Source organism: Triturus cristatus, chromosome 1_2, assembly GCF_964204655.1.
Source record: "Triturus cristatus chromosome 1_2, aTriCri1.1, whole genome shotgun sequence".
Lineage (NCBI taxonomy): Eukaryota > Metazoa > Chordata > Amphibia > Caudata > Salamandridae > Triturus > Triturus cristatus.
In genome coordinates, this window is record NC_140580.1 from 1,179,323,307 (window position 1) to 1,179,349,749 (window position 26,443).

The 26,443-nt window shown below is 53.9% G+C and overlaps 1 protein-coding gene across 1 annotated transcript in view; it reads left to right on the top strand.

Moving 5' to 3' along the window:
* DYNC2I2 (dynein 2 intermediate chain 2) overlaps window positions 1–26,443 on the top strand; it is a 255,373-nt gene that overhangs the window by 106,871 nt on the left and 122,059 nt on the right. Inside the window, exons 5-7 of the mRNA XM_085614066.1 lie at window positions 24,045–24,154; window positions 24,356–24,523; window positions 25,435–25,667. Of these exons, the coding sequence (XP_085470192.1) occupies window positions 24,045–24,154; window positions 24,356–24,523; window positions 25,435–25,667 (511 nt within the window). The remainder of the gene's footprint in view (window positions 1–24,044; window positions 24,155–24,355; window positions 24,524–25,434; window positions 25,668–26,443) is intronic.

The window sequence follows — 26,443 nt, forward strand, 5'->3', positions numbered from 1 at the left end:
GTGCTGAGAAGGGGTGCATGTGTGTGCGCTGCCTTCAGGGTCTTCAGTGCTGAGGAGGGGTGCACGTGTGTGCGCTGCCTTCAGGGTCTTCAGTGCTGAGGAGGGGTGCATGTGTGTGCGCTGCCTTCAGGGTCTTCGGTGCTGAGAAGGGGTGCATGCGTGTGCGCTGCCTTCAGGGTCTTCAGTGCTGAGGAGGGGTGCATGTGTGTGCTGCCTTCAGGGTCTTCAGTGCGCAGGAGGGGTGCATGTGTGTGCGCTGCCTTCAGGGTCTTCAGTGCTGAGAAGGGGTGCATGTGTGTGTGGTGCCTTCAGTTCTGAGAAGGGGTGCACGTGTGTGCGCTGCATTCAGGGTCTTCAGTGCTGAGGAGGGGTGCATGTGTGTGCGCTGCCTTCAGGGTCTTCAGTGCTGAGAAGGGGTGCACGTGTGTGCGCTGCCTTCAGGGTCTTCAGTGCTGAGGAGGGGTGCACGTGTGTGCGCTGCCTTCAGGGTCTTCAGTGCTGAGAAGGGGTGCATGTGTGTGCGCTGCCTTCAGGGTCTTCAGTGCTGAGAAGGGGTGCATGCGTGTGCGCTGCCTTCAGGGTCTTCAGTGCTGAGAAGGGGTGCATGTGTGTGCGCTGCCTTCAGGGTCTTCAGTGCTGAGAAGGGGTGCACGTGTGTGCGCTGCCTTCAGGGTCTTCGGTGCTGAGGAGCAGTGCACGTGTGTGTGCTGCCTTCAGGGTCTTCAGTGCTGAGAAGGGGTGCATGTGTGTGCGCTGCCTTCAGGGTCTTCAGTGCTGAGAAGGGGTGCATGTGTGTGCGTTGCCTTCAGGGTCTTCAGTGCTGAGAAGGGGTGCACGTGTGTGCGCTGCCTTCAGGGTCTTCAGTGCTGAGAAGGGGTGCATGCGTGTGCGCTGCCTTCAGGGTCTTCAGTGCTGAGAAGGGGTGCATGTGTGTGCGCTGCCTTCAGGGTCTTCAGTGCTGAGAAGGGGTGCATGCGTGTGCGCTGCCTTCAGGGTCTTCAGTGCTGAGAAGGGGTGCATGTGTGTGCGCTGCCTTCAGGGTCTTCAGTGCTGAGAAGGGGTGCACGTGTGTGCGCTGCCTTCAGGGTCTTCAGTGCTGAGGAGGGGTGCACGTGTGTGCGCTGCCTTCAGGGTCTTCAGTGCTGAGGAGAGGTGCACGTGTGTGCGCTGCCTTCAGGGTCTTCAGTGCTGAGAAGGGGTGCACGTGTGTGTGCTGCCTTCAGGGTCTTCAGTGCTGAGGAGGGGTGCACATGTGTGCGCTGCCTTCAGGGTCTTCAGTGCTGAGGAGGGGTGCACGTGTGTGCGCTGCCTTCAGGGTCTTCAGTGCTGAGGAGGGGTGCACGTGTGTGCGCTGCCTTCAGGGTCTTCAGCGTATCTGTGCTGAGAAGGGGGGCATGTGTGTGCACCCGCCTGGAGAGTCTTCAGCACATTGGTGCCGAGAAGGGGTGCATCTGTGTGCGCTGTCTTCAGTGCTGAGAAGGGGTGCATGTGTGTGTGCTGCCTTCAGGGTCTTCGGTGCTGAGAAGGGGTGCATGTGTGTGCGCTGCCTTCAGGGTCTTCAGTGCTGAGAAGGGGTACATGTGTGTGCGCTGCCTTCAGGGTCTTCAGTGCTGAGGAGGGGTGCATGTGTGTGTGCTGCCTTCAGGGTCTTCGGTGCTGAGAAGGGGTGCACGTGTGTGTGCTGCCTTCAGGGTCTTCAGTGCTGAGAAGGGGTGCACGTGTGTGCGCTGCCTTCAGGGTCTTCAGTGCTGAGAAGGGGTGCATGTGTGTGCGCTGCCTTCAGGGTCTTCGGTGCTGAGGAGGGGTGCACGTGTGTGTGCTGCCTTCAGGGTCTTCAGTGCTGAGAAGGGGTGCACGTGTGTGCGCTGCCTTCAGGGTCTTCAGTGCTGAGAAGGGGTGCATGTGTGTGCGCTGCCTTCAGGGTCTTCAGTGCTGAGGAGGGGTGCATGTGTGTGCGCTGCCTTCAGGGTCTTCAGTGCTGAGAAGGGGTGCACGTGTGTGCGCTGCCTTCAGGGTCTTCAGTGCTGAGGAGGGGTGCATGTGTGTGCGCTGCCTTCAGGGTCTTCAGTGCTGAGAAGGGGTGCATGTGTGTGCGCTGCCTTCAGGGTCTTCAGTGCTGAGAAGGGGTGCATGTGTGTGCGCTGCCTTCAGGATCTTCGGTGCTGAGGAGGGGTGCACGCGTGTGCGCTGCCTTCAGGGTCTTCAGTGCTGAGAAGGGGTGCACGTGTGTGTGCTGCCTTCAGGGTCTTCAGTGCTGAGGAGGGGTGCATGCGTGTGCGCTGCCTTCAGGGTCTTCAGTGCAGAGAAGGGGTGCACGTGTGTGTGCTGCCTTCAGGGTCTTCAGTGCTGAGAAGGGGTGCACGTGTGTGTGCTGCCTTCAGGGTCTTCAGTGCTGAGGAGGGGTGCATGTGTGTGCGCTGCCTTCAGGGTCTTCAGTGCTGAGAAGGGGTGCATGCGTGTGCGCTGCCTTCAGGGTCTTCAGTGCTGAGAAGGGGTGCATGTGTGTGCGCTGCCTTCAGGGTCTTCAGTGCTGAGAAGGGGTGCATGTGTGTGCGCTGCCTTCAGGGTCTTCGGTGCTGAGAAGGGGTGCACGTGTGTGTGCTGCCTTCAGGGTCTTCAGTGCTGAGGAGGGGTGCATGCGTGTGCGCTGCCTTCAGGATCTTCAGTGCTGAGGAGGGGTGCATGTGTGTGCTCTGCCTTCAGGGTCTTCGGTGCTGAGGAGGGGTGCATGTGTGTGCGCTGCCTTCAGGGTCTTCAGTGCTGAGAAGGGGTGCACGTGTGTGCGCTGCCTTCAGGGTCTTCAGTGCTGAGAAGGGGTGCATGTGTGTGCGCTGCCTTCAGGATCTTCGGTGCTGAGAAGGGGTGTGAGTGTGCAAGCCTGCCTCCAGGATCTTCAGCGTATCTGTGCTGAGAAGGGGGGCATGTGTGTGCACCCGCCTGGAGAGTCTTCAGCACATTGGTGCCGAGAAGGGGTCTGTGTGCGCTGTCTTCAGTGCTGAGAAGGGGTGCATGTGTGTGCGCTGCCTTCAGGGTCTTCAGTGCTGAGAAGGGGTACATGTGTGTGCGCTGCCTTCAGGGTCTTCAGTGCTGAGAAGGGGTGCATGTGTGTGCGCTGCCTTCAGGGTCTTCAGTGCTGAGAAGGGGTGCAAGAGTGTGCGCTGCCTTCAGGGTCTTCAGTGCTGAGAAGGGGTGCATGTGTGTGCGCTGCCTTCAGGATCTTCGGTGCTGAGAAGGGATGTGTGTGTGTGTGTGTGTGTGTGTGAGCCTGCCTCCAGGATCAGGAGGCAGGCTCTGCAGCTGTGCTGAGAAGGGGTGCATGGGTGTCCGCCCGCCTCCAATGTCTTCAGCAAATTGGTGCCGAGAAGGGGTGCATGTGTGTGTGCCTGCCTCCCAGGTCTCCAGCGCATCAGTGCTGAGAAGGTGTGTGTGTGCGAGCCTGCCTCCAGGTCCTCCACTTATCGGTGCTGAGAACGGGTGCATGTGTGTGCACCTGCCTCCAGGGTTTTCAGTGCATCGGTCCTCAGAAGGGTGTGGGTGTGTGTGAGCCTGCCTCCAGGGTCTTCAGTGCATCGATGCTGAGAAGGGGTGCATGTGGGTGCGCGTACCTGCCTCCAGGGTCTTCAGTGCTTCGTTCCTGTGAAGGGGTGTGTGTGTGTGCGCTCCATGCCTGTAGTAACCACCGCTGATGGAGATGTTTGTGCCTGTCTTTGGGGGGAGTCCTACTCCTCCCTGATAACTGGATGCAAGCCCCTCAATTAGTCATCTGAATTGCAGGTTTGTATCATCCTCTGAGGATGCGGTGTCGTGCCCAGTACTGGTTGCATGTATGTGTGTCCCTCTCCCGGTGATGCGGTTTCGTGCCCAGTACTGGTTGCATGTACGTGTGCCCCTCTACCGGTGATGCAGGGCTTGGCCCAGTACTTGTTATATGCATGTTTACTCCTCTCCCAGTGATGCAATGCTGTGCCCATTACGTGTTGTGTGTATTTGTGCCCCTCTCCTGGCGATGCAGTGCCATGTCCAGTATGGGTTGTGTATGTGTGTTCCTCTCCCGGTGATAAAGTGCTCTGCCCAGTACTGTGTGCGAATATGTGTGCCCTTCTCGCGATGATGCAGTGCTGTGCTCAGTACTGGTTGATCGTATGTGTGGCCCTCTCCCAGTGATGCGGGTCCATGCCCAGCACTGGTTGCGTGTATGTGTGCCCCTCTCCCAGTGATGCAGTGCCATGCCCAGCGCTGGTTGTGTATATGTGTGTTCCTCTCCCGGTAATGTAGTGCTGTGCCCAGTACTTGATGGAATATCTGGGCCCATCTCCCAGTGATGAAGTGCCCTGCCCAGTACTGGGTGCGTATGTGTGCCCCTCTCCCAATGATGCAGTGCTGTGCTCAGTACTGGTTGCTTGTATGTGTGGCCCTCTCCCAGTGATGGGGGTCCATGCCCAGCACTGGTTGTGTGTATGTGTGCCCCTCTCCCAGGGATGCAGTGCCATGTCCAGTAGGAGTTGTGTGTATGTGTTCCTCTCCTGGTGATGTAGCGCTGTGCCCAGTACTTGATGGTGTATGTGTGCTCCTATCTTAGCGATGCGGTGCTGTGCCCAAAACTAATTGTGTGTATATGTGATGTGTGCCCATCTCCCAGTGATGCAGTGCAGTGCCCAGTACTGGTTGCGTGTAAATGTACCCCTCTCCCGGTGATGCAGTGCCCAGTACTGGTTGTGTGTCTATCTCTCTCTCCTGATGATACAGTGCCATGGCTAGTACTGGTTGTGTGTATATGTAGCCCTTTCCCAGTGAGACAGTTCAGGGGCCATTACTGACAACAGAGGTGTACATGTGCCCGCCACCCCTTGCGCTGCAGTGCAGTGGAGTGCGCATTGCCATAAACCGGTTATTCCAATAGTTGCTTGTATTGTCACTGAAGACATGGTCACTTCTCGGTCCGCCTTGAGTGTGACTCCATTAGGGGAATACGTGCCTACCTGTTTGCGGACCACGTGAAGTTTATGTGCAGTCTTAGTCCCATGTTGGAAGGCCATTCTCCTGGCTGGTTTTCTTATTGTTATATTTGTCCCTGGCTTCGTGCACACCTTGTCACCCATGCACCCAAGCTGTAGTATCTACATCAACATGTGAATCCTGATTCATCTGAACAATTCTTTTATGATGTTCATGTGCTGCTTCCAAAGTCTATTTCTGGCAGGCTGTTGGCACCACACCCCAACGTCCGCTTCCCGTGTGAGAATGGAACCCAGCATGTGGCCTTCTGCTCTCGGTGCACACTCAAAGACTTGAACTAGCACACGTATATGGTTTGTCTCAGTGGCTACCAATTGAGTTCCCCCTCTGTGAAACATATCTGCCCATGGCCCCTTTACCCTCCGTGCCCCTAAGTCGCAGCTACAAGATGGCATTTGTAATGCAGTTCTGATCATTCTCATGGTACCGAGTTTCGAAGTGGTGACTGGATATAGTGCACATTGTTGCAAACAAGCTTTTGGGGTTCTGGATATGTTTGTGGGATTTGTAATTGCTTGCAGTCCTACGTTTGTCCCTAGAATAACGTTTCTTCAAAATAGGTACATAGTAAACTTGCTGTGCCTAAATGAAAGGCCCAAATTCTTAGTCAATTTGTGTATAATAGTTCCCTCCTTATACTAGGGAATTCTGAGCCTCTTGTCAGCAATTCAACACATCACATGCTACAGTTGCTGTTGCATCTACAAAGATCATAGTGCACTGGCACCTGAGTTGTCTAGGTGTGTCTTTAGGAGCCCCCGATGCCAGCTGACACTTGGGCGTTCTTGTAAGGTGTTTCTTCCAGCAAACAGCGCATTGGATACAGTGCATGGGCTATTTTCAGAAGAAATCTAGGCCAGCCATCCAGCAGAGCCCTTTTGGTTGGTTCCTGGACAAGAGATTGGGCTTTGCTCAACCCTTCTCCTAGTTGTGTTCCCAGAAGGCCAGTCTGGCCTGGAGGACCGCTCCTTCCTCTAGCTTTGCACTACTTCTGTGTTCTGTTGATGCTCCTCATCGCCGCCTCATGTATGTATGTATTCTTAACACATTTGGTTATTAGTTGTGAAGTGTGTGAATGCTGCACATAAATAAGTCCACAATTGTTTCTTTACTGGAAACTAAGTACCCCACTGTGGCACTTGCCTGTCAGAGTTGTGAAGCAGGGCAGTCCATGGGCCAACTGAGGGAGGTGGTGTGGGCTAGTAACCCCAGCTCACTGGGCAGCAACAGCTCAATAATTCATTGTCCAGTCAGTGCTTTTTCATATGAAAATGAAAAGTAGTTTTATCACACACTACTAAACACTATGCATTAAACATGTGCATCAGGTAAATAGAAATACCTTTGGTTACCCTCTCGTGTCACATTATGCCCCTAGTGGGTCCTGAACGTTACATCCACAGTAGCACCACCTATACTAGATAGAACATCACAATATAAGGGGGTGTTATTATCAATAAGGAGGGCCTACTGACTTTTTCAGGGTGTCACTGCATCATTAAAAATAGAGAGCATGTTACACTTCATAACTAAACCTCCACTGAAATGAAAGGGTACAGTCCAATAAGCAAAGCATATCATAACCCCCCCCCCCCCTTGAAGTCAATGGGGTAGGACCAACTTTTAGTAGCCTTCATTATAATGGCAAACCTTCCATTGTGAGCCATCAACAGTTGTCAATAAAGCATTGTATTCTATAATGTATCTGAAAGGGTTTGTTTCACTTCCACCCACTTGGCTGCTAATGCAAGTTTTGGAACCCACAACTAGGGGATTTTCTCCCTTCCAAAGCCCGTAAACCTTTGGGCCAATGAGCTCTTGAGCTGCTACCCGCCCTCCTCTGGTGATGACCCGTGGACTGCCTTAGCCAGGGTCACAAGGTCAACCTTGTTGTTTACCTACTGGATTACAAAGGGCCGTTCACTGACTGAACCCTGCCCCTCCTCATGATCAATCCGCACCATCAATGGGTATCGCCCATGCTACCTGGGGTCAGATTCTAATGTAGGTTCTCCCTCTTCCCGACGCCCTGCAACTCAGCAGCCATCCCTGACTGTGCCCCAAAGTAGGAATCTCTCCGAATTACCGCTTGAACCACTCCTGCAGCCTATCAAAGTTCGCCCTCCTGGCCTCACCGATCCCCTTCTCTCACCAGTATGGCAGGGTCTTGCCTGAATGCAACAGGGGGTGTTAGAAAAGGTAGACGGACCGGGAGGGTCGGCCGGGGTCAGGAGGAGAGGTCTCCGGGGAGAGCCGTCTCCAGCGATCGTACAGACAAGTAACTTCCCCCCCCACAGACAGATATCACACACGGATAAGGTTCAGCGTTCTTTATAAGCACTTATTTAAGGTACGGTTGAATGGTACAAGGAGGTCTGGACTCAGGGGTCCCCTCGATTAGAGTCTCGCAAGGTAGGGAAGGGGGTAGCGGGGCAGTCTATTTACCAATCAGGTAGTTCTGATGAGATGATGATGAGCTCACAATCCTCGAGCTTGGTGGCTAGGTGGTACGGGCCGCGGCAGCGCCAGCAGGTCCCGGTGTGGATGGTCGATACAACGGGCCGCGGCAGCGCCAGCAGGTCCCCGGAAGATATATGGTCCGCGGCAGCGCCAGCAGGTCCCGGTGAGGATGGTCGTTACAACGGGCCGCGGCAGCGCCAGCAGGTCCCAGGAAGATGACTGTTGCAGAAGGCCGCGGCAGCGCCAGCAGGCAGGACGATGGTTCACAAGAGCGGGCTACGGCAGCGCCAGTAGACCGTCAAGGTTGAGTTCACTCGGTGTCTCTCGACTCCAGGATACAACTGCCTTCCTGCTCCGGAGCTGCCTCAGTTATAGGGCTGGTGCCCTTTGATGTCCGGACCCTCGCACTTGGAGGTCGGAGGGTCCGGGATGAAGGTGTCCAGACACCCAGCAGGGGGTGGAGCCAGTGCCTGGGGGAGCTGGGGGCGATCGGCACCTGGCGGGGGAGAGCCCTTGACAGTTCGTTCTCCCATTGACTTGCCAAGTGGTCCGCTCACCTCCTGGGTGGATGGTGGTGCCGGGATGTCGGGGCCGGCCAGGCCCGGGGTTAGGGTCGAGGGGAGGCCATGCGGCCGCGTGGTGCAGGGCCCCAGATGGCGGCTTGACCCGGCCGGGGAAGCCGGTGGGGCTGGACCCCGTGATGAGTAGGGGTCCGAGGGCAGAGGGTCCGTCGGGAGACGGAGTACAGGTGCTTGTCGTGGGGATATGCCAGGTGGGCCGGAGTTCGGGCCCTGTCGAGCGGGGAGGGAGCAAGCCGTCTGTGAGGCCTGTCCAACATGCGTCCCCCCCAGCTGAAGGCGGGGAGAGTCACCCATCTCCTTGGGGACTCTCTTCGTCGAGGCGGAAAAAGCGGGACAGGCCATCCGCGTTGGCGTGGTCTTGGCCTGGTCGGTGCTCCACGGTGAAGTCCATTCCCTGCAGGGAAATGGACCAGCGCAAGAGTTTTGGGTTTTCCCCCCGCATCTGCATCAGCCATTGCAGGGGTCGATGGTCGGTTTGTACCCGGAAGTGGGTACCGAAGAGATAGGGTCGGAGCTTTTTGAGGGCCCACACTACTGCAAATGCCTCCCTCTCGATGGTGCTCCAACGCTGTTCTCGGGCCAGGAGACGTCGACTGATGAAGGCCACCGGCTGGTCATGACCTTCGGGGTTCAACTGAGAGAGGACGGCTCCGATGCCGTGGTCGGAGGCGTCGGTCTGCACCACAAATTCCCGACTGTAATCGGGGGCCTGGAGCACCGGGGCGGTGCACAGGGCGGCCTTCAGCTCCTCGAAGGCCGCTTGACAATCAGGAGTCCAGTTGACCCGCCTCGGTTGGTTCTTGGATGTGAGACCCGTGAGGGGCCCCACGATGCTGCCGTAGTCCTTCACGAACCGCCGGTAGTAGCCGGTGAGCCCCAGGAAGGCTCGGACTTCGGTCTGGGTGACGGGGGGCTGCCAGGACTGGATGGCAGCAATCTTAAGTTGTAGTGGGGCCACCAGCCCGCTCCCCACTTGGTGCCCAAGGTAGGTCACAGACCCTTGGCCAATCTGGCACTTGCCGGCCTTAATGGTGAGGCCGGCCCGCTGGAGGGCGTGTAGGACCTCCTGGAGGTGACGGAGGTGGTCGGACCAGTGGCGGCTGTATACAGCGATATCGTCCAGGTAGGCAGCGCTGAATTCTTCAAGTCCCGCCAAGACCTGGTTCACAAGGCGTTGGAACGTGGCGGGGGCATTCTTCATGCCAAAGGGCATGACCTTAAATTGATAGTGGCCATCGGGGGTAGAGAAGGCTGACCGTTCCTGAGCCCTGGGTGTGAGGCCGATCTGCCAGTAGCCCGCCGTTAGGTCGAAGATACTAAGGTAGCGGGCGGCACCCAGCCGGTCGATCAGCTCGTCTGCTCGGGGGATGGGATGAGCGTCGGTCCGGGTGACAGCGTTCAAGCCCCGGTAGTCGACGCAGAATCTCAGTTCAGGGGCGGAGCCGGGGGCAGCGGCCTTGGGAACTAATACGACCGGACTGGCCCAGGGACTGTCCGAGGGCTCGATGACCCCGATCGTGAGCATCTTGGCCACTTCCTCCTGTATGCAGGCCCGTACCCGATCTGGTACGCGGTAGGCCCGGTGCCGGACAGGGGGACTGTCCCCGGTGTCTACGTCGTGCAGGCACCAGGGGGTGACCCCGGGGATGAGGGAGAACAGGGCAGCGAACTGCAGCAGGAGGTCCCGGCAGTCCTGGCGTTGCTCCGAAGTGAGGGCGTCAGAGAGCCGGACCCCGTCCACGGAGCCGTCCTTCTCCTGAGTCTTCAGGAGATCCGGGAGGGGCTCGGAGTCTTCTTCCGTGCCACTGTCTGTAGCCATCAAGAGGCTTAGTTCGGATCGCACAAAGTGTGGTTTGAGCCGGTTGGTGTGGAGGACCCGAAGGGGGTTCCGGGAGGACCCCATGTCGATGAGGTAAGTGACGGGGCTTTTGCGCTCGACCACTTTGAAGGGCCCCGTCCACTTATCCTGCAGGGCACATGGTTCGGTGGGGGACATCACCCATACTTGCTGCCCAGGCTCGAATTCAACGGAGGAGGCATTGTGATCATACCACCTCTTCATGTCCTCCTGGCTGGCCTCGAGGTTCGCCTTGGCCATCTCCCGGAAGCGCCGGGTCTGGTTTCGTAAGGCCAGGATGTATTTGAAGACGTCTGGAGGGGTCGTGAGGGGGGCCATCTCCCAACCTTCCTTGACTAGGCTGAGGGGCCCTCGCACAGGGTGCCCGTAGAGGAGTTCAAAGGGGCTAAAACCGAGGGACTTCTGGGGAACTTCCCGGTAGGCGAAGAGGAGGCACGGGAGCAGTACATCCCACTGGCGACGGAGAGGCTCTTCCAATCCCCCGATCATCCCTTTGAGAGTGCGGTTAAAACGCTCCACTAGTCCGTTCCCTTGGGGGTGATAGGGGGTCGTGAATCTGTAGGTGACCCCGCATTGTTGCCAGAGGGACTTCATGTATTTGGATATGAAATTCGTACCTCGGTCGCTGACGACTTCTCGGGGGAAGCCTACCCGGGAGAAGATCCCCATCAGGGCCCGGCCAACCACCGGAGCGGTCACTGTCCGTAGGGGCACCGCCTCGGGGTAGCGGGTGGCATGGTCCACTAGTACCAAGATGAACCTGTGTCCTTGCGCCGTGCGGGGGTCCAGAGGTCCCACAATGTCTATCCCCACCCTCTCGAACGGGGTGGTGACCACAGGGAAGGGTTGCAGAGGGGCTTTCAGCTTCCGACCACTCTTCCCGCTGGCTTGGCATGTGGGGCAAGATCGGCAGTGGTTCAGGACGTCATTCCTCATTTTCGGCCAGAAAAAGTGGGTCACCAGGCGACTGTACGTTTTGTCCTGGCCCAGGTGTCCAGCCAGGGGGACATCGTGGGCCAGGTTGAGCAGAAAGTCTCGGAAGCGGAGCGGTACCACCAGAACTCGACCGGCCCCCAGCTCGGCGATTCTTTGCTCGCTGTAGAGCAGGTCGTTATCCCAGTAGACCCAGTGGGTTCCGGTGGTGTCCCCGGCGTTTTGGGTGCTGGCTTGTTGGCGGAGTCCCTCGAGGGAGGGACAGGTCTTTTGTTCCTGGCGGAACTGTTCTTGGGTGGGCCCCCCTTCTTGCCGCCACTGAGCCAGATCCGGAAGGTCCTGGTGTTGCGCGTCTTCTTCGGTAGTCGGGTCCGGGAGGTCGGACTCGCCGTTGTCCTCTACGGGGGCAACCGGGGGCGGAGGTGCTGGCCATTCGGTTTCTTCTGGTCGGGGGGCGGCACGGGCGGCCATGGATCGGGTGGTTACGCAGGCCCAGTCCGGGAGGCCCAGCATCCCCAAGTGCTCTCTTCTCTCGACGGTGGCCCACGGGGAACTCTCGAGGTCATTCCCCAGGAGGCAGTCCACGGGGGCATCGTCCCGGACCGTCACCTTCAGTAGGCCGGAGACCCCTCCCCATTCAAACGGGACGCAGGCCATCTTACACATGCTCTCAGAGTTATCCGCCGAGCGGACGGGGCAGAGAATGTTCGGCAGGATCTGCTCGGGCTTTACCAGGTGACAGCGGACGGCCGTCACGCTGGCGCCGGTGTCACGCAAGGCCTCGGCTCTCTGTCCATTAATGGTCACCCACTGACCGTATTTTCTGGTGTTAGCGGGTAGGGGAGCCCGCGGAACCATGTCTCTTCCCCCTAAGCATGCCAGGACCATGGCGGCCGGTTCCCACCCTTGCTGGGCCGGCTCATACTCTTCGGGTCCCTCCGATGATTGCTCTTCCCCGAGGGCAGCGGCAGCTACCTGGCGGGGCTTGGGTGTTTGGTTCTGCGGGCAGCTCGGGTCATTGGCGTAGTGGCCGACTCGCTGGCATCGGTGGCACGTGACGTTGGCCCGGAACCCAGGACGCAACGGGGGGTTGCTCCGGCCGGCCGGAGGCGGGGTGCTGGCCACGGGGGTTGCCGGCAAGGCGTCTCTCCCTCGCCCCTGGCCTCCTCCTCCACCCCGAGGACGGTGCTGGCTTTGGTTGCTTCGATTCTGCTCGTGTGGCCCTCTCCGGCCCACTCGGGTGCTTTCCCATCGGTCAGCTTCGGCGGCGAGCTGCCGGGGGTCAGTCAGCTTACTGTCGAGTAGGTGCTGCCTGAGCTCGACGAAACAGTTGTTTGACAGGTGCTCCCATACCATAAGGTTGAAGAGTTGTTCGTAGGTGGTGACCTGACTTCCCTTGATCCAACCCTCGAAGGCCCGGCTGAAATAGTTCACGTATTCTACCCAAGTTGTACCTGGGATCCGGGTGCAGTCTCGGAACCTCTGGCGGTACATCTCGGGCGTGAGGCCGTAGCGGGCGAGGAGGGCAGCCTTCATGTGGTCGTAGGACGACATTTGGTGATCGGGGAGCTGTAGTAGGGGAGTCGCGACCCTCGTTGATAAATCTCCCCCAAAGTCCGGCTCCCCAATCACTCCGGTCGATCCGGTGGGAGGTCATTGCGATCTCATAGGCTTTAAACCACTGTTGTATGTCGTCTTCTCGGACATACTCGCGGACCACATCCTTGGGGATGTGAACTTTTTTCTCAATTGGCCCCGGGGTGTGTGGTCGCTCAGGCACCCCCAGTTCCTTATTCTGTTTGCGCAGTTCTATTTCCGCCAGTCGGCGCTCGTGCTCGAGCGTTATTTTTTTCTCTTCCAGCTCTCTCTGTCTCTGCTTTTCTTCTCGTTCCTCTCGAAGCCGCATATGCTCGAGGTTGAGTTTCTGTTCAGCTAACTTGAGTTCCCCATCCATCTTGAGTCGTGCCATCTCTAATTCGTGTAATCTGACTCTGTCTCTTTCTCGTATCTCCTCCTGCGAGAGGCCCGTTCCCCGCTCCTCGGGAGCCGTGGCGTTCCCCTCTGGTGTGATGCTGTTTTGGTCTGGTGTGACGCTGCTTTGGTTGGAGGGTCCTGCGACCCCAGTTTCTGTCCATGACTCAAGAGCGCGCTTTAGATCATCCTTGGTACTCAGGCCGGTGGTAGCAATGCCAAGTTCTATGCAAAATTGTCTCAGTTCGCGGTGGTTGTATTCTTCTAATTTCTCCATTTGGAACTTCTCGGTGGAGCTGCTATCTTTGGTCGACATCGTGTTTTGTCGTGGGGTGAGCTACTCTCTGTACGATTACGCGTTGATTCGGATCGCGCCGCTGGCCACCAATGTTAGAAAAGGTAGACGGACCGGGAGGGTCGGCCGGGGTCAGGAGGAGAGGTCTCCGGGGAGAGCCGTCTCCAGCGATCGTACAGACAAGTAACTTCCCCCCCCACAGACAGATATCACACACGGATAAGGTTCAGCGTTCTTTATAAGCACTTATTTAAGGTACGGTTGAATGGTACAAGGAGGTCTGGACTCAGGGGTCCCCTCGATTAGAGTCTCGCAAGGTAGGGAAGGGGGTAGCGGGGCAGTCTATTTACCAATCAGGTAGTTCTGATGAGATGATGATGAGCTCACAATCCTCGAGCTTGGTGGCTAGGTGGTACGGGCCGCGGCAGCGCCAGCAGGTCCCGGTGTGGATGGTCGATACAACGGGCCGCGGCAGCGCCAGCAGGTCCCCGGAAGATATATGGTCCGCGGCAGCGCCAGCAGGTCCCGGTGAGGATGGTCGTTACAACGGGCCGCGGCAGCGCCAGCAGGTCCCAGGAAGATGACTGTTGCAGAAGGCCGCGGCAGCGCCAGCAGGCAGGACGATGGTTCACAAGAGCGGGCTACGGCAGCGCCAGTAGACCGTCAAGGTTGAGTTCACTCGGTGTCTCTCGACTCCAGGATACAACTGCCTTCCTGCTCCGGAGCTGCCTCAGTTATAGGGCTGGTGCCCTTTGATGTCCGGACCCTCGCACTTGGAGGTCGGAGGGTCCGGGATGAAGGTGTCCAGACACCCAGCAGGGGGTGGAGCCAGTGCCTGGGGGAGCTGGGGGCGATCGGCACCTGGCGGGGGAGAGCCCTTGACAGTTCGTTCTCCCATTGACTTGCCAAGTGGTCCGCTCACCTCCTGGGTGGATGGTGGTGCCGGGATGTCGGGGCCGGCCAGGCCCGGGGTTAGGGTCGAGGGGAGGCCATGCGGCCGCGTGGTGCAGGGCCCCAGATGGCGGCTTGACCCGGCCGGGGAAGCCGGTGGGGCTGGACCCCGTGATGAGTAGGGGTCCGAGGGCAGAGGGCCCGTCGGGAGACGGAGTACAGGTGCTTGTCGTGGGGATATGCCAGGTGGGCCGGAGTTCGGGCCCTGTCGAGCGGGGAGGGAGCAAGCCGTCTGTGAGGCCTGTCCAACAGGGGGCAACTCCTACACCATTGAATACCCTCCAAACCTCTCCAGTAACCGCTGCTAAAACCTTCAAATAACCCTCCTGAGAAGACACCATGAGACTCTGATCTCCGATCTGTACTTTAACGCCGACAAGGGCACAATTATCAATGACCTTATTTTCTACTCCAGAAAAACAGCACTATGGCGCTCAGCCATATCTGACCTACTTAACGTACATGAATGCAGGAACATTCGGTATGGCGCCAAACTCACGATTGTGCCCTCCCATAATCTAAGAGCTGACCTTACCATTAACCTATACAAAAACTGCACCGTTCTGATCCAAGCGCCAAACACAGATCTCAACAAATTTGCTGACTTTTTTACCATCCTTAAAAAACATGTGCATGACTCCTATCCCTGTACTCTCCCCCAGCACCTGCTGTCGCCATCTGACTCTTCTCATAGCTCCGGTCAATGCAGCTCTAAGGGCAAGGCTAAGGGCTTCCCATTAATGTCCACCAAAGCTACAGCCACTCCCACTTGCACCCCCCTCCTAAGGTTCAGACTGACCCGAATCTACCCATGGTGTTCCCCACGCAAGACGACACTCTAGGCAGCATCTCCCCTATATATACTAGTGAACCTCCCCCCACTCCCCTCCAACCTCCACCATCTCTCAATAAGACGCCGCCGCCGCCCTCTTCCAACCCTCCATCCTCTCCATCACTCATAGTGACTAACACACTAGTCACTCACTGCGCAGCAGACACCCGCCCCAATAGCCCTATGTCCACCCTGCTGAGCGTGCTTAGCCCTTCGCACACCCCTCCTCTCAGAAACCTAGACAAGGGGTGGTCGAGCTCCACTACCAGTCTACCCAACCATGCCAGCAGAACCAGTCCTGACCCACTGGCCGCCTTCCCGCAAGTTCAACCTTCACTTATGGACCTTGAAACTCTGAACCTCAGAGCAACTAACCGCTCAGAGCATCCATAACTCCGTTCTTGAACTGAAAAGCATCCTTAACCTCACGGAATAATCTCAGTTCTTCCCTCACTCACAAAGCCCTTCCTTCAACCCTTGCGGCTAGCCTTAAGACACCTTCGCCCTCGGAAGAATCCCAACTACTTTTCGGAGGATGAAATTCAAACCCTCCTCTTATCCTAGAAGTCCTTTCCTGATGCCCCAGTCCTCCAGACAAGAAAGATGAATGCTTTATTCACACAGTTGCAATCAACTCTAATAGACCATCAACTCTCCGTAACAGAGGAGTAAACCGCAACAACTTAGCGCAAGTACCCTTATCCTCCGTAACTCATAAGACCTGCACCGACCCTCCTCTTTCCAGCCTCCGAATTAACTGCCGATCAGCAGCTAAGCATGTCTCCGACATTGCCACTCTCATCCTGAGCCAAAAATCTGATGTAGCAATCTTTACCGAATCATGGCTCAATGAATCATCATCACCTTACCTAGATTTATTGATCCCTTCATATTCTAGCATCGTAAGGCTTGACGGACAATTAAAAAAAGGAGAAGGCATTGCTTGTATCTACCGCTCAGACCTCCTCGTTACTGAACTTCACACTGACCCCACCGACTCCTACGAATATCTTGCACTCTCCATATGTAACAACGCTACCCAGTTGTGCAAACTGCACATCTTCTACCACTCCCCAGTCAAGAACGACACCTTCATCGGCCACCTCATGGAAATCATTACAGCTAAGGTATCCCCCCACTCCAATGACATTTTCCTCGTGGACTTTAATCTGCACGGGAATGACCTCAATGACCCTCAGGTTAACGCCCTCAAAGACTTCCTTGCTGACCAATCACTTACTCTAACCTACACATTACAAACTCACACGAAAGGGGCATCACTGGATTGGAGCATTGCTAAGGCAACGGCGGTCAGGCTTAACTCAGTAGACCCATGCGACTGGTCTGACCACCACGCTATTACCTTCCTATTGCCTGGCACCCACAAGACAAGGCCAGTGCAAACTGTGAAACTGAAACGCTGGCTCTGGGACACAAAGAGCGTAGGTCTCGAAAAGCTGGCTGCACGTTGCGAGAATGACCTCCTCCCCCTCCAAATCTTTCAAAGGTCAACAAGCATACAGAACACTACAACTAGACTATGTCTGAGGTAATTGATGATCTTGCCCCACTAAAGCTAAAAAGATCCAGAGTTAAAAACAAAAACCCCTGGTTCAACGGATCCCTCAACAATGAAAGGAGAACCCTCCGGCTAACAGAAAGAACCTAGAGACAGCACCCCTCAGCCTCCCAACTAAAACTTTTCCGACAGACCAGAAATGCTTACAACAAGAACATCTTCAAATCAAAAAAAGAGTTCTTTAGATCGGAACTGGAAAACACCAAGAACAGACCTCGTAAGCTCTCTGAAATGGTCAAACACCAACTTCAAGTTATGACGACCATTCCATCTTGAAAATTCTATCCTCCTTAAATCGGAATAACCACTTTAATGACCCACTCCCCTCCAGCTGCGTGGCTGCGACCTCCCAATTTACCATTCCCGTTTTGATTACAATAATCAACGCTTCCCTACTACCAGGGTCCATACCTGGCTCTCTAAAAGCCAGTCAATATGTCCCCATCTTAAAACAAAATACACTTTTTTTCTTCATCATGGACATTACATCTTTCCAGGGTGGGTGAATTTTCAGATTAATATTTTTTTTTACCATATCCCAATGTCACCCTGAATACTCACAACGTGTATCCTCGTTCATGAACATTGTTTCGACCTTTACTCCAATCTTCATCTGGATGGCTACATTTTGGTCCCTTAGATTAAAACTGGTCATCTGACACCTGTGAGAAAGTGGGATTCTGTTGCAGTAAACCCCCCCCCCTTTTTTTTTTTGTTTTGTTGCCAGACTACTGATGCTCTTTGACTTGATGTGCTCTGGGGCCCTGCCAATCAGGACCCCAGGGCATGTGTTCTTTCCCCCAAACAAAACCCAATTGGCATCTCTGGCCACATGCAGAATACCTTCACCCCTCCTGAGGCACAGCCGGGAGATAGCTTTGCGTATTTGCACATTTCATTTTTAAAATACCTGTAACTGTTTGCTTTTAAAACTTGACCAGTATCTGCTTTTCCTGCTTCTCCTGCCTAAAAGCATCCCCAGCAGCGGACCTAGCGCTGAGAGGGAGAGCTCGCGGGAGTCTTGGCAGGCGCCATCGGCCACGCTGAAGCGAGGGACACGCCCCCCTCGAGGCCACACCCCCTCCCTGCCTTATAATAATGTGCATGCACCGGAAGCGCAGCGGGCGCGACGAATGCGCGCTGAAGGTGCGCATAAGGCAAGCTCGTCTGCGCTCGTCCGCGCCGAGTCAGGGCCTAGGGCCAGTCCCCCTGCATCCCAGTCCTCAGACCCTATACACTACAGTGCTGAAACCCTCCACAGTCTCAGGACACCCACAAGCAACTGTAGTCGACACAGCTATCAAGCTGACACTCTGCCGCCTACCTGTCCCAAATGCCATAACTCCCTCAAACACAAAATAATTATTGAACCGCTACACGACTTCCGCATGTTCTTACTGAACTGCCGCTCTCTCCCCAAACATACGGTTGAAATTGCGCTTTTAATAGAGGAACACACACCAGACATACTGTTCCTAACAGAAACCTGGTTATCCCCTGACGCCGATCCAGCGGTCATAGAAGCCCTCCCACCAGGCTTCCAAATCTCCCGCCAAGACCGGCCTAAAGGGAGAGGAGGAGGCTTGGCGATAATTCATAAAGAACAACTTCACTGCCGAGTGGTTTCCGAAACCATCACGGACTGTGAAAGCCTTACTTTTAACATTGAATTATCACCTAACAGTTGCCTTTCTGGCACTCTTATCTATCGCCCTCCCGGCCCCCCGAAGCAGTTCCACGTTAGTCTACCTTCAAGCGTGGCTGAACGTCTCAATACCACATCCAACTTCATCCTGCTAGGTGACTTTAATTTTCATTTCGAGTCATCTTCAGACCACATAGCCGTGACCTTAGCAGAGGATCTAGCAGCTCTGCAACTTTCCCAACGGGTCACTTCTCCCACCCACGTGAAGGGCCATTTGCTGGACCCGGTTTTCAGCAACTGCCCTGGTCTTCTAACCAGTCCACCTATTCCCCTGCTCTGGACGGATCATTTCTTGATCCCCATCAACTGCACTGCGTTTAAAACCCCTGAACCAACACCTACCACGAGACTCACGAGAGCCTGGTTCCACCTAGCAGTTGATAATTGGACTAGCAAACTTGCTGAGAATCCACCTATGATTAATGACAACCCCGGCCTAGCTAACCAGGCATATGTCAACTGGATCACTCAATCTCTTGACGTTGTTCTTCCCAAAAAGAAAATCATGCTCAAACGTTCCCACAAAACTGCCCCGTGGTATACGGAGACTCTTAGAGACAAGAAACAACTCTGCAGGAAGTCGGAAAGACGTTGGCGATCTGATTACTCTATAGACAATAAAACCCTTTCTCGAGAAGCCATCAGTGAATATAAAACGCTGATAAAAGCGGCTCAGGCCTCCTACTTCTCCGAGAAAATTTTGCTTGCTAAATCCAAACCCAAGGAAATTTTCCAAATTATTAAAAAACTAACTAAACAGCCCCCTAGCCTGCAGGCGGACAAGTCCACCACCCACTGCAATAATGTCGCCGAATTTTTTCATCAGAAAATAAGCTCTATCTACTCTGCCTTTCCCCCGAAAAACCCTTCTCCCTCGGCCCCCCCTCTCCATCCCGCGGCCCCCCCCCTCCAGTCAACATCTACCCACGCTGACTCACTTCCTCCCTTTGGATCTCGCTACTCTTGAACCCTTAGCACGGAAAGTAAAATCCGGATCCCCTGATGACCCTGCCCCACCAGACATAATAATGGCAGCCTCGCAGACCACCCTGCCTATTATTAGGGAGGTTTTAAATGCCTCCATCTCTTCTGGCACGGTCCCGACCGTATGGAAGCAGGCTATGGTCAGAGCCTTATTGAAAAAGCCTAATTTGGACTCTACCAACCTGAGCAACTACCGCCCCATATCCCTGCTCCCATGGGCAAGTAAGATCCTGGAGAAATATATAAATCAACAACTAATAAACTTCCTGGAAGATCACCACCTACTGGACCCCACCCAGACGGGCTTTAGACCAAAACATGGGACCGAGACAGCCCTCCTCATGGTCACCGAGGAAGCCAGAAAAATCCTGGATCAAGGAGGATCGGTGGCAGTGATCCTCCTTGATCTCAGCGCTGCCTTTGACACGGTCAGCCACGACACCCTGCTGTACCGCATGTCCCAGGCGGGGATTAAGGATAAAGCCTGGTCGTGGTTCCAGTCCTTCTTAGAGGACAGATCCTTCCGTGTGTTCGAAGGCGAGTCTGTGTCCACCAGCAGACCTTTGAATTGCGGAGTCCCCCAGGGCTCTTCTCTAAGCTCTGCACTTTTTAACCTGTTCATGAGGCCACTGGCTGATGTCGTCCTCCCATTTGGGATTAAGATCATCTCCTATGCGGACGACACGCAGCTGGTGGTCTCCCTGACGCAGGAAGCCAATCCACCTGCTCGGGGCGGGCTTAGAGAGTGCCTGGAGGAAGTGAAGACCTGGATGTCCCTATCGTCCTTAAAATTGAATGGGGACAAAATTGAGCTTATGCTCCTAGGCCCCCCGGATCTCAGCCTCCCCGCTTCCCTGTGGCCGCCTAGTTTGGGTTCCCCCCCAACTCCCAAAAACAGTATCAAGAGTCTCGGAGTCTGGCTGGACAGATCTCTGTCCTTTAATGTACAAGCCACAAAACTCTCAGCCACATGCTTTGGCATCATGAGGATGCTAAAGAAAATTCTCCCTCTCCTCCCCCTGGAAGCCAAACAAGCAGCCGTACAAGGTCTAATTCAGTCACGCCTTGATTTTAATAACGCACTCTATCTTGGTGCTCCTGAATCCACTCTGAGAAGGCTTCAGACAGTCCAGAACTGCGCAGCACGCATTTTACTCGACCTCCCCCGCAGACAGTCAGTGAGGGCCGGACTGGTAACCCTCCACTGGCTACCGGTGCGCCAGAGAGTTATGTTTAAAGCTATGTGCATAGCACACCAGGCCTTCTGGAACACTGGCCCCAGGATTACGCGGGACCTAATTACCCACTACATGACCAACAGAAGCCTACGCTCTAGTCAGACTTTCCTTGCAATGGCTCCCAGAATTAAAAGATCCAGATCCGGAGGTAGGACATTTTCTTATAATGCTGCCAAGGCCTGGAACGCCCTCCCGTTGCATCTCAGAGCCAACCCCAATCTCACGGCCTTCCGCAAACAGCTGAAAACCTTTTTATTTCATCCAGTCTAATTAACCTCCATTCTCTCCCCTCCTGGGCCACTGTGCGGATCCATGGTATTCCCAGCGCTTGGACGCCTCCGGGCAGCAATTTGCGCTCTACAAATGCACATCCAATCCAATCCAATCCAATCCAATGTCAGCCCCTGGTAAATGGTACCATAGGTACCCAGGGCACTGTGACCAGAGAAGGCCCCTAAGGACTGCAGCACTTATTGTGCCACCCTTAGAGGCCCTGTACCCTGACACACACACACTGCCTTTGCAGGCTGGGTGTCTAGGTGCAGAACCAAACAAAGAGTCGATATAGTGCACATCCCTGTGTGCCATGCCCTGGCATACATTAGTCACCCCTCTACCTGGGTGCCGTATGCCAGTGGTGAGGGTACAAGTGCAGTGCTGCCATTAAGAGTATATGGTGCTGGGAGGTTGTCATTACGAACTCCACAGCACCATAATGGCTACACTGAAGGCTGGGAAGTTTGGTATCAAACTTCTCAGCACATTAAACCCACACTGATGCCAGTGTGGGATTTAATGTAAAATGCACCCCAGAGGGCATCTTAGAGATGCCCCCTGAAAAACTATCAACTACCAGTGACCTGACTGAGTGGCTGCGCAGGCTGCCACCACCAAACCTGTTTCTGGACCCCTGGGTCCGGAGCCTGCTGCTCTCTGGGGCCTGAAACAATGCACATCCTGGGACGAGGTGCAAAGCCTTCTTCCCCAGGATGGACAGGGTTCACGAAGGAGAAGCTTCAAAGGCATGACACATTTGTGAGCCTCTCCAGACCATTTGCTGCTTTCAGCAAATGGTCCCCACTGGTTCTACCCCCCACTTTGGGCGGGAGAACCCGCGGGAAAATCAAGTGAGGAAGAGAGGTGTGCCCACCTCTGCCAACTCCACCCCTAAGGTGAGGGAGGCGAGGTGAAGCACAACCTTGAGTCCCCTCCATCTTGAGGATGGGGGGACCCAGCCAACCAGGGACAGGCTCCTGCCCCCTCCCACTGGAGAGTGACAGAGTAGGGGGTGTACCCACCCCAGGGAAGTACCCATTGGTCCCTGCCCTTTACCTACCTGTAACGCCCCTAAATTTAGTATTTAGGGGCACCCTGAACCTTCCTTCCTCAGATTCCCGCAACCTAAGAAGAAAAAGGACGAAAGAAGACGCCCAGCAGAGGAGACTGCAGAGAACAACTGACTTGGCCCCAGCCCTACCGGCCCGTCTGCAGTTTCCAGAGATCCTGCACCAAAATCATCTTGTCCTGCAGCTAGCGACCTCCAGAACCCCTGGGAGGACTGACTGCCTTCAACAAAGACCGGATCTCCTGTGAACAGCAGCCCTGTTCAAAAGAAACTCTGAAAACAGACTCTGAGCCTGCTAAGAACAAAGAAACCCGACGCCTGGAACTACCACTGCACCCGTCGCCAACGGCCCGAGTTCGAGTGGCCCACTGGTCCCAGCGAGGTCCCCCAGTGCTCCAGAGTAGAGTCCACCGTGGGTTGACCCCTCCAGAACTTCCCGACGTCACCTGCAGTCTCTGCACAGAGACCCCATCCCCCAACCATGAGTGGCCCGGTAAGGTGAAATCTGATCTCAAAAGACACCCCTGCATCCAGCCGCCCTGCGCCCTGGAGAAAAGAATCCGAGGTGCACCTACGTCTCCGGCCCTCCAGCTTACCTGCCCAGCTGTTGGTTCCTCCAGGAAGTCTTCCTGGACCGAGCCTGCAGCTGAAAACCAAAACCGAAAATCTCCATTGAAATCAACAGGGCACCCGACCTCAAAACAGCACCCTGCACCTGGCTGCCCTAACGCCGCTGAGGGTGCCCCTTTGGTGCTAACTTGGTCCCCAACTTGCCCTGTGCTTAACCTTAGGAGCTTTGCTCCCACAACCCTGTGGCCTGCTTGCCAGCAGCCACCAACCGGAGGCCCACTATCCCCCATTGGATAACATTGGGCCTCAACACTCTGCACCCGGCCGCCCGAGTGCTGCTGAGTCCAGCACTGGATTACAAAAGTAACGCAAAAGTAACTTACCTGCTAAGTGAATTTCCTTCCATAGGATAACATTGGTGATTCTATGTGAAAAAGTTTCTAATTGTCAACTTTTGAAATACAATTATATTCCTTCCAAATCATACATTTAACCAAAACGCATTTACTCACCTGTTTTCAGGAAATGTCCCAGGGCTGAATCTAGGATCCAGTCCTGTGGTTAGAAAAGTAATCTGAAAAGTAATTAACTGCATTTTACTTAAAAAGCCCATTCAATTGAATGTACTATACCTGCAATGTGTTGCAAACTGCTTCCTTAAGCCTGTAACCAAAACCAGTACCAGTTATACTGCAATTCTGAACTGTGTTCATACAAGTAAATTACTACTGCAAAGTATTTAATGCTTACCTGTACCAGGCTTGCTTGGTTCTAGAAATAAAACAACAGTATATTTTTATATACAAACCATTGGCCTAGAGTTCAGTTCTTGAGTGTGTGAGACCATTTGCTGACTGAGTGTGTGCAACAAATGCTTTACACTGTCCTCCGATACTGCCTTACTGCTCGACCAAGCTACCACTTTAGAGAGTAAGGTTCTATCTAACTTTAGCCTCTGCCAAACCTCTAGAGACTCTTGGACTCTATACACACTGTACCTCACTTTGGTGCAGTATATATAGAGCCAGTTTCTTACAACACCCCCATGATAGCTGTTCACGATGGTCCCGGATGCGTGCCTATGGTATGGATGAGTGATGTCCACTTGTGTTAGGCCTTTGCTGAGCCTGCGACCCTCCGCAAAGTGTCAGCAGTTGTACAGTAATACTGTTTAACATGTCTGCTGCTCCTTGAGAATCCACAAATCTCTTACTTGAAGATGATATTCTGGGATTTGGTGGCCTCCAAGGGAGATCAGTCGCATCCCTTCCAGTGTGTGATGCACATGAGCAGCTGCAGCTTCTTGGGAGCCAGATCCATTCACAATGTGTGGTGTCTAAAGCTGCTTCCCCTGACAGGGTTTCTTCTAAAACGTGAGTTTGCACCACTGTGTTATCGCCCAGAATAGCTGCATGAAAGAGAGAAGAAAGACAAATAAGAAAATGAATGAATTGTTCAAAATGTGTACATAACCTGCACTCAAGGGCATGGATCAGCTGCAGCCTGTCTGGATATAGTTCATCAGAGTCTCCAAATTAAATCTTGGGTTCATAATTTGCCAAGTGTGTTTGTAGAAAGGCTGCCATGAATCGAGGCGTTTGTTGTTCCCTCTCCAGTGAAGGTTCCTCATTAACCTCCGGGCAGTCTGTCAAACAGTGCTAATGTTGGATGATTCATCTTCTAACCCACTGTTACAGGTTCTATGATTTCCATCTCTGGATTACAGGTGGACTGTACACTGGGGAAGTACTGGTGTGGGACACCAGTCGGACGGACGACTCTTTGCTTTGGCGGACAGGGCTCACAGGGGACACTCATACAGATCCTGTCTGCCAGGTAAGTGATCAGAGTCATAAATGTGGGAAGAGTATTGCAAGCTTTTTCTGGTCTTCTGTTCTGGTGTGTAAGGGTGTCCGCTCTAAAGCAGTTCGTAGGTAAAGACTCATTTCTTTAACCTGCTCCTCTGCTTGCCCAGGCGACCTCAGCGGACATTGTGAATCCCTCCTCACTCTCTGGTTCTGGGCTTTTGGTTGGCAGGTTGACTGGCAACAGGACGGAGGACGGAGTCCGCGTTTCCTTGTGCGCAGTGTGTCCACAGATGGAAAGATTCTTGTCTGGCAGACGGCAGGAGAGGGCTTGCTTGCCTTGTCCCATGGATTTGCCTTGGTTGCTCAGCAAATGCCCCGCAACACCCATTTAAAGAAGGTCAGTCCTAATTCATCCACATTTCTTGAAATAGTGAGGAGAAAGAGAACATAGAAAACGTTGCTACCATCTCACTGATTGGCGTCTTCATCGTGGTTATGAGCTACCAGCTGCTATCTGTAACACCAGGAAGTGTCTGGTGTCGGGACCACAGGGAGGAGGGCTGACTTGTATTCCTCTGTGTCTAAGAGGACATGCAGTCAGTCTTCTGCATAGGCCTCTTGTTCAGGAATGATAAAGGTCGTCTTCCCACTGAGGACATGCAGTCAGTCTTCTGCATAGGCCTCTTGTTCAGGAATGATAAAGGTCATCTTCCCACTCTTTAAATTAACTCCTAGTCTTCTGGTGCTAGTCTTGTCTGCAGTGGTAACTTGGCCGCTGTCCAACAGTGGCATCAACTTCTCAGTTATTCCATATTTCATCCTGCAGAGCAACAATATGGACATTCTGCTCCTCACTTTGAGGTTATTGGAAATATCGGGTGCAAGACCAGCAGGTTTAGTAATGTTATCGTACAGTGGACTTGGTGTCCGCTCTCTCTGGATACTTGCTTTCCCACCAACTACTACTCCTGAATTTTCATCAAATTGGTACATTTTTATACTAGTGAATTTGCAATAGGAAAATTCAGTGAATAAGGATTTGGGAATTACGTTTTGAACAATAACAATTTACTTTTGCACCTTGCACATATCTGTGCAATTTTGTTGTGATTCGGCCCTATAACAGAATTGATTGTCCATGCCAATCTTACCTCTTGTCACCCCTAGAACCGCTGTACCCACATCAGGTTATCTGCAGCCTTCAGCTCTAAACAGTAGGATTCCCACTAGTTTAGTTATTTTGTAATTTGAGTGTTAAACAGTTTGGATATTCTAACCATATGCCATTATTTTTCTCTCCTTTCGCAGCACGGCCGAGGGGACACAGCAGTAGGTGTGACCTCCCTATCATTCTCCCACTTTGACCCCAGCTTGTTTGTGGTCGGGGTGGAAGGCGGATATCTGCTGAAATGTTCTTCCATGGTGGAGAAGATGGCTCTTACCAGTACTGCCTGCTCCATCCCACTGAAGGCCCCAGCGCAGTTCACCTTCTTCCCCCACGGTGGCCCCGTCTACTCTGTCGATTGCTCCCCATTCCACAGGTAAGTGGTGTTGGCAGGATGGTGCAAATAGCAGGTTGGGGAAAATACTTTGGTATGCAAGAGTGCTTAATTTCTTAAAGTGCCGGCCATGCATGTATTGCAGGCCCTAGAAATGTACAAAACTGTTGGAGCAAATACTTCAGGACGCAGTGAGAACAGTGCACAATGTGTCAGTACTGGAAGGTACATTAGGCACTATCTAGTGCGAAGTGTAAGAGGTTGGAAATACATTTTGGTGTGAAAACTGCAGAATGAATGGTGGCTGAATCATGTCTTTGATGCACGTATTGTTCTAACATTTCAGATGTAGTTGATGGCTCAGGCAGGCCCCATCAATGCCGAGTCTGTATTCTTTTCTTCTGCCGTCTACATATTCATGTGTTTTTACAACTGCCTGTGATAATGAATAAACAAAATACATAACAAAATGATGTGTACATGATCAAATCCATATATACCATTCATAAATATCTGCATATATTTTAAGGACTTGAATAACCATGGCCATCTGTTAAACCTATCAAGGATGAGTCTAGACCTGGCGGCGCCCGACCTCTGAAAGATGCGAGTACAGACCTCGCAGCAACCAAATAATCAAGGATCTGAGTATATATCTGGTGGCGCCTAAATCTCCCACAAACTGAGGTACATACCTGGTGAAACCCGACCTCTCAAGGATATAAGCATGTTCGTGTCTGGCGTTACCCACCGCTCAAGGATATGAGTATGGACCTAGCAGCACACAAACCTCTCAAGAACAGGTGGCAGCTCACAGT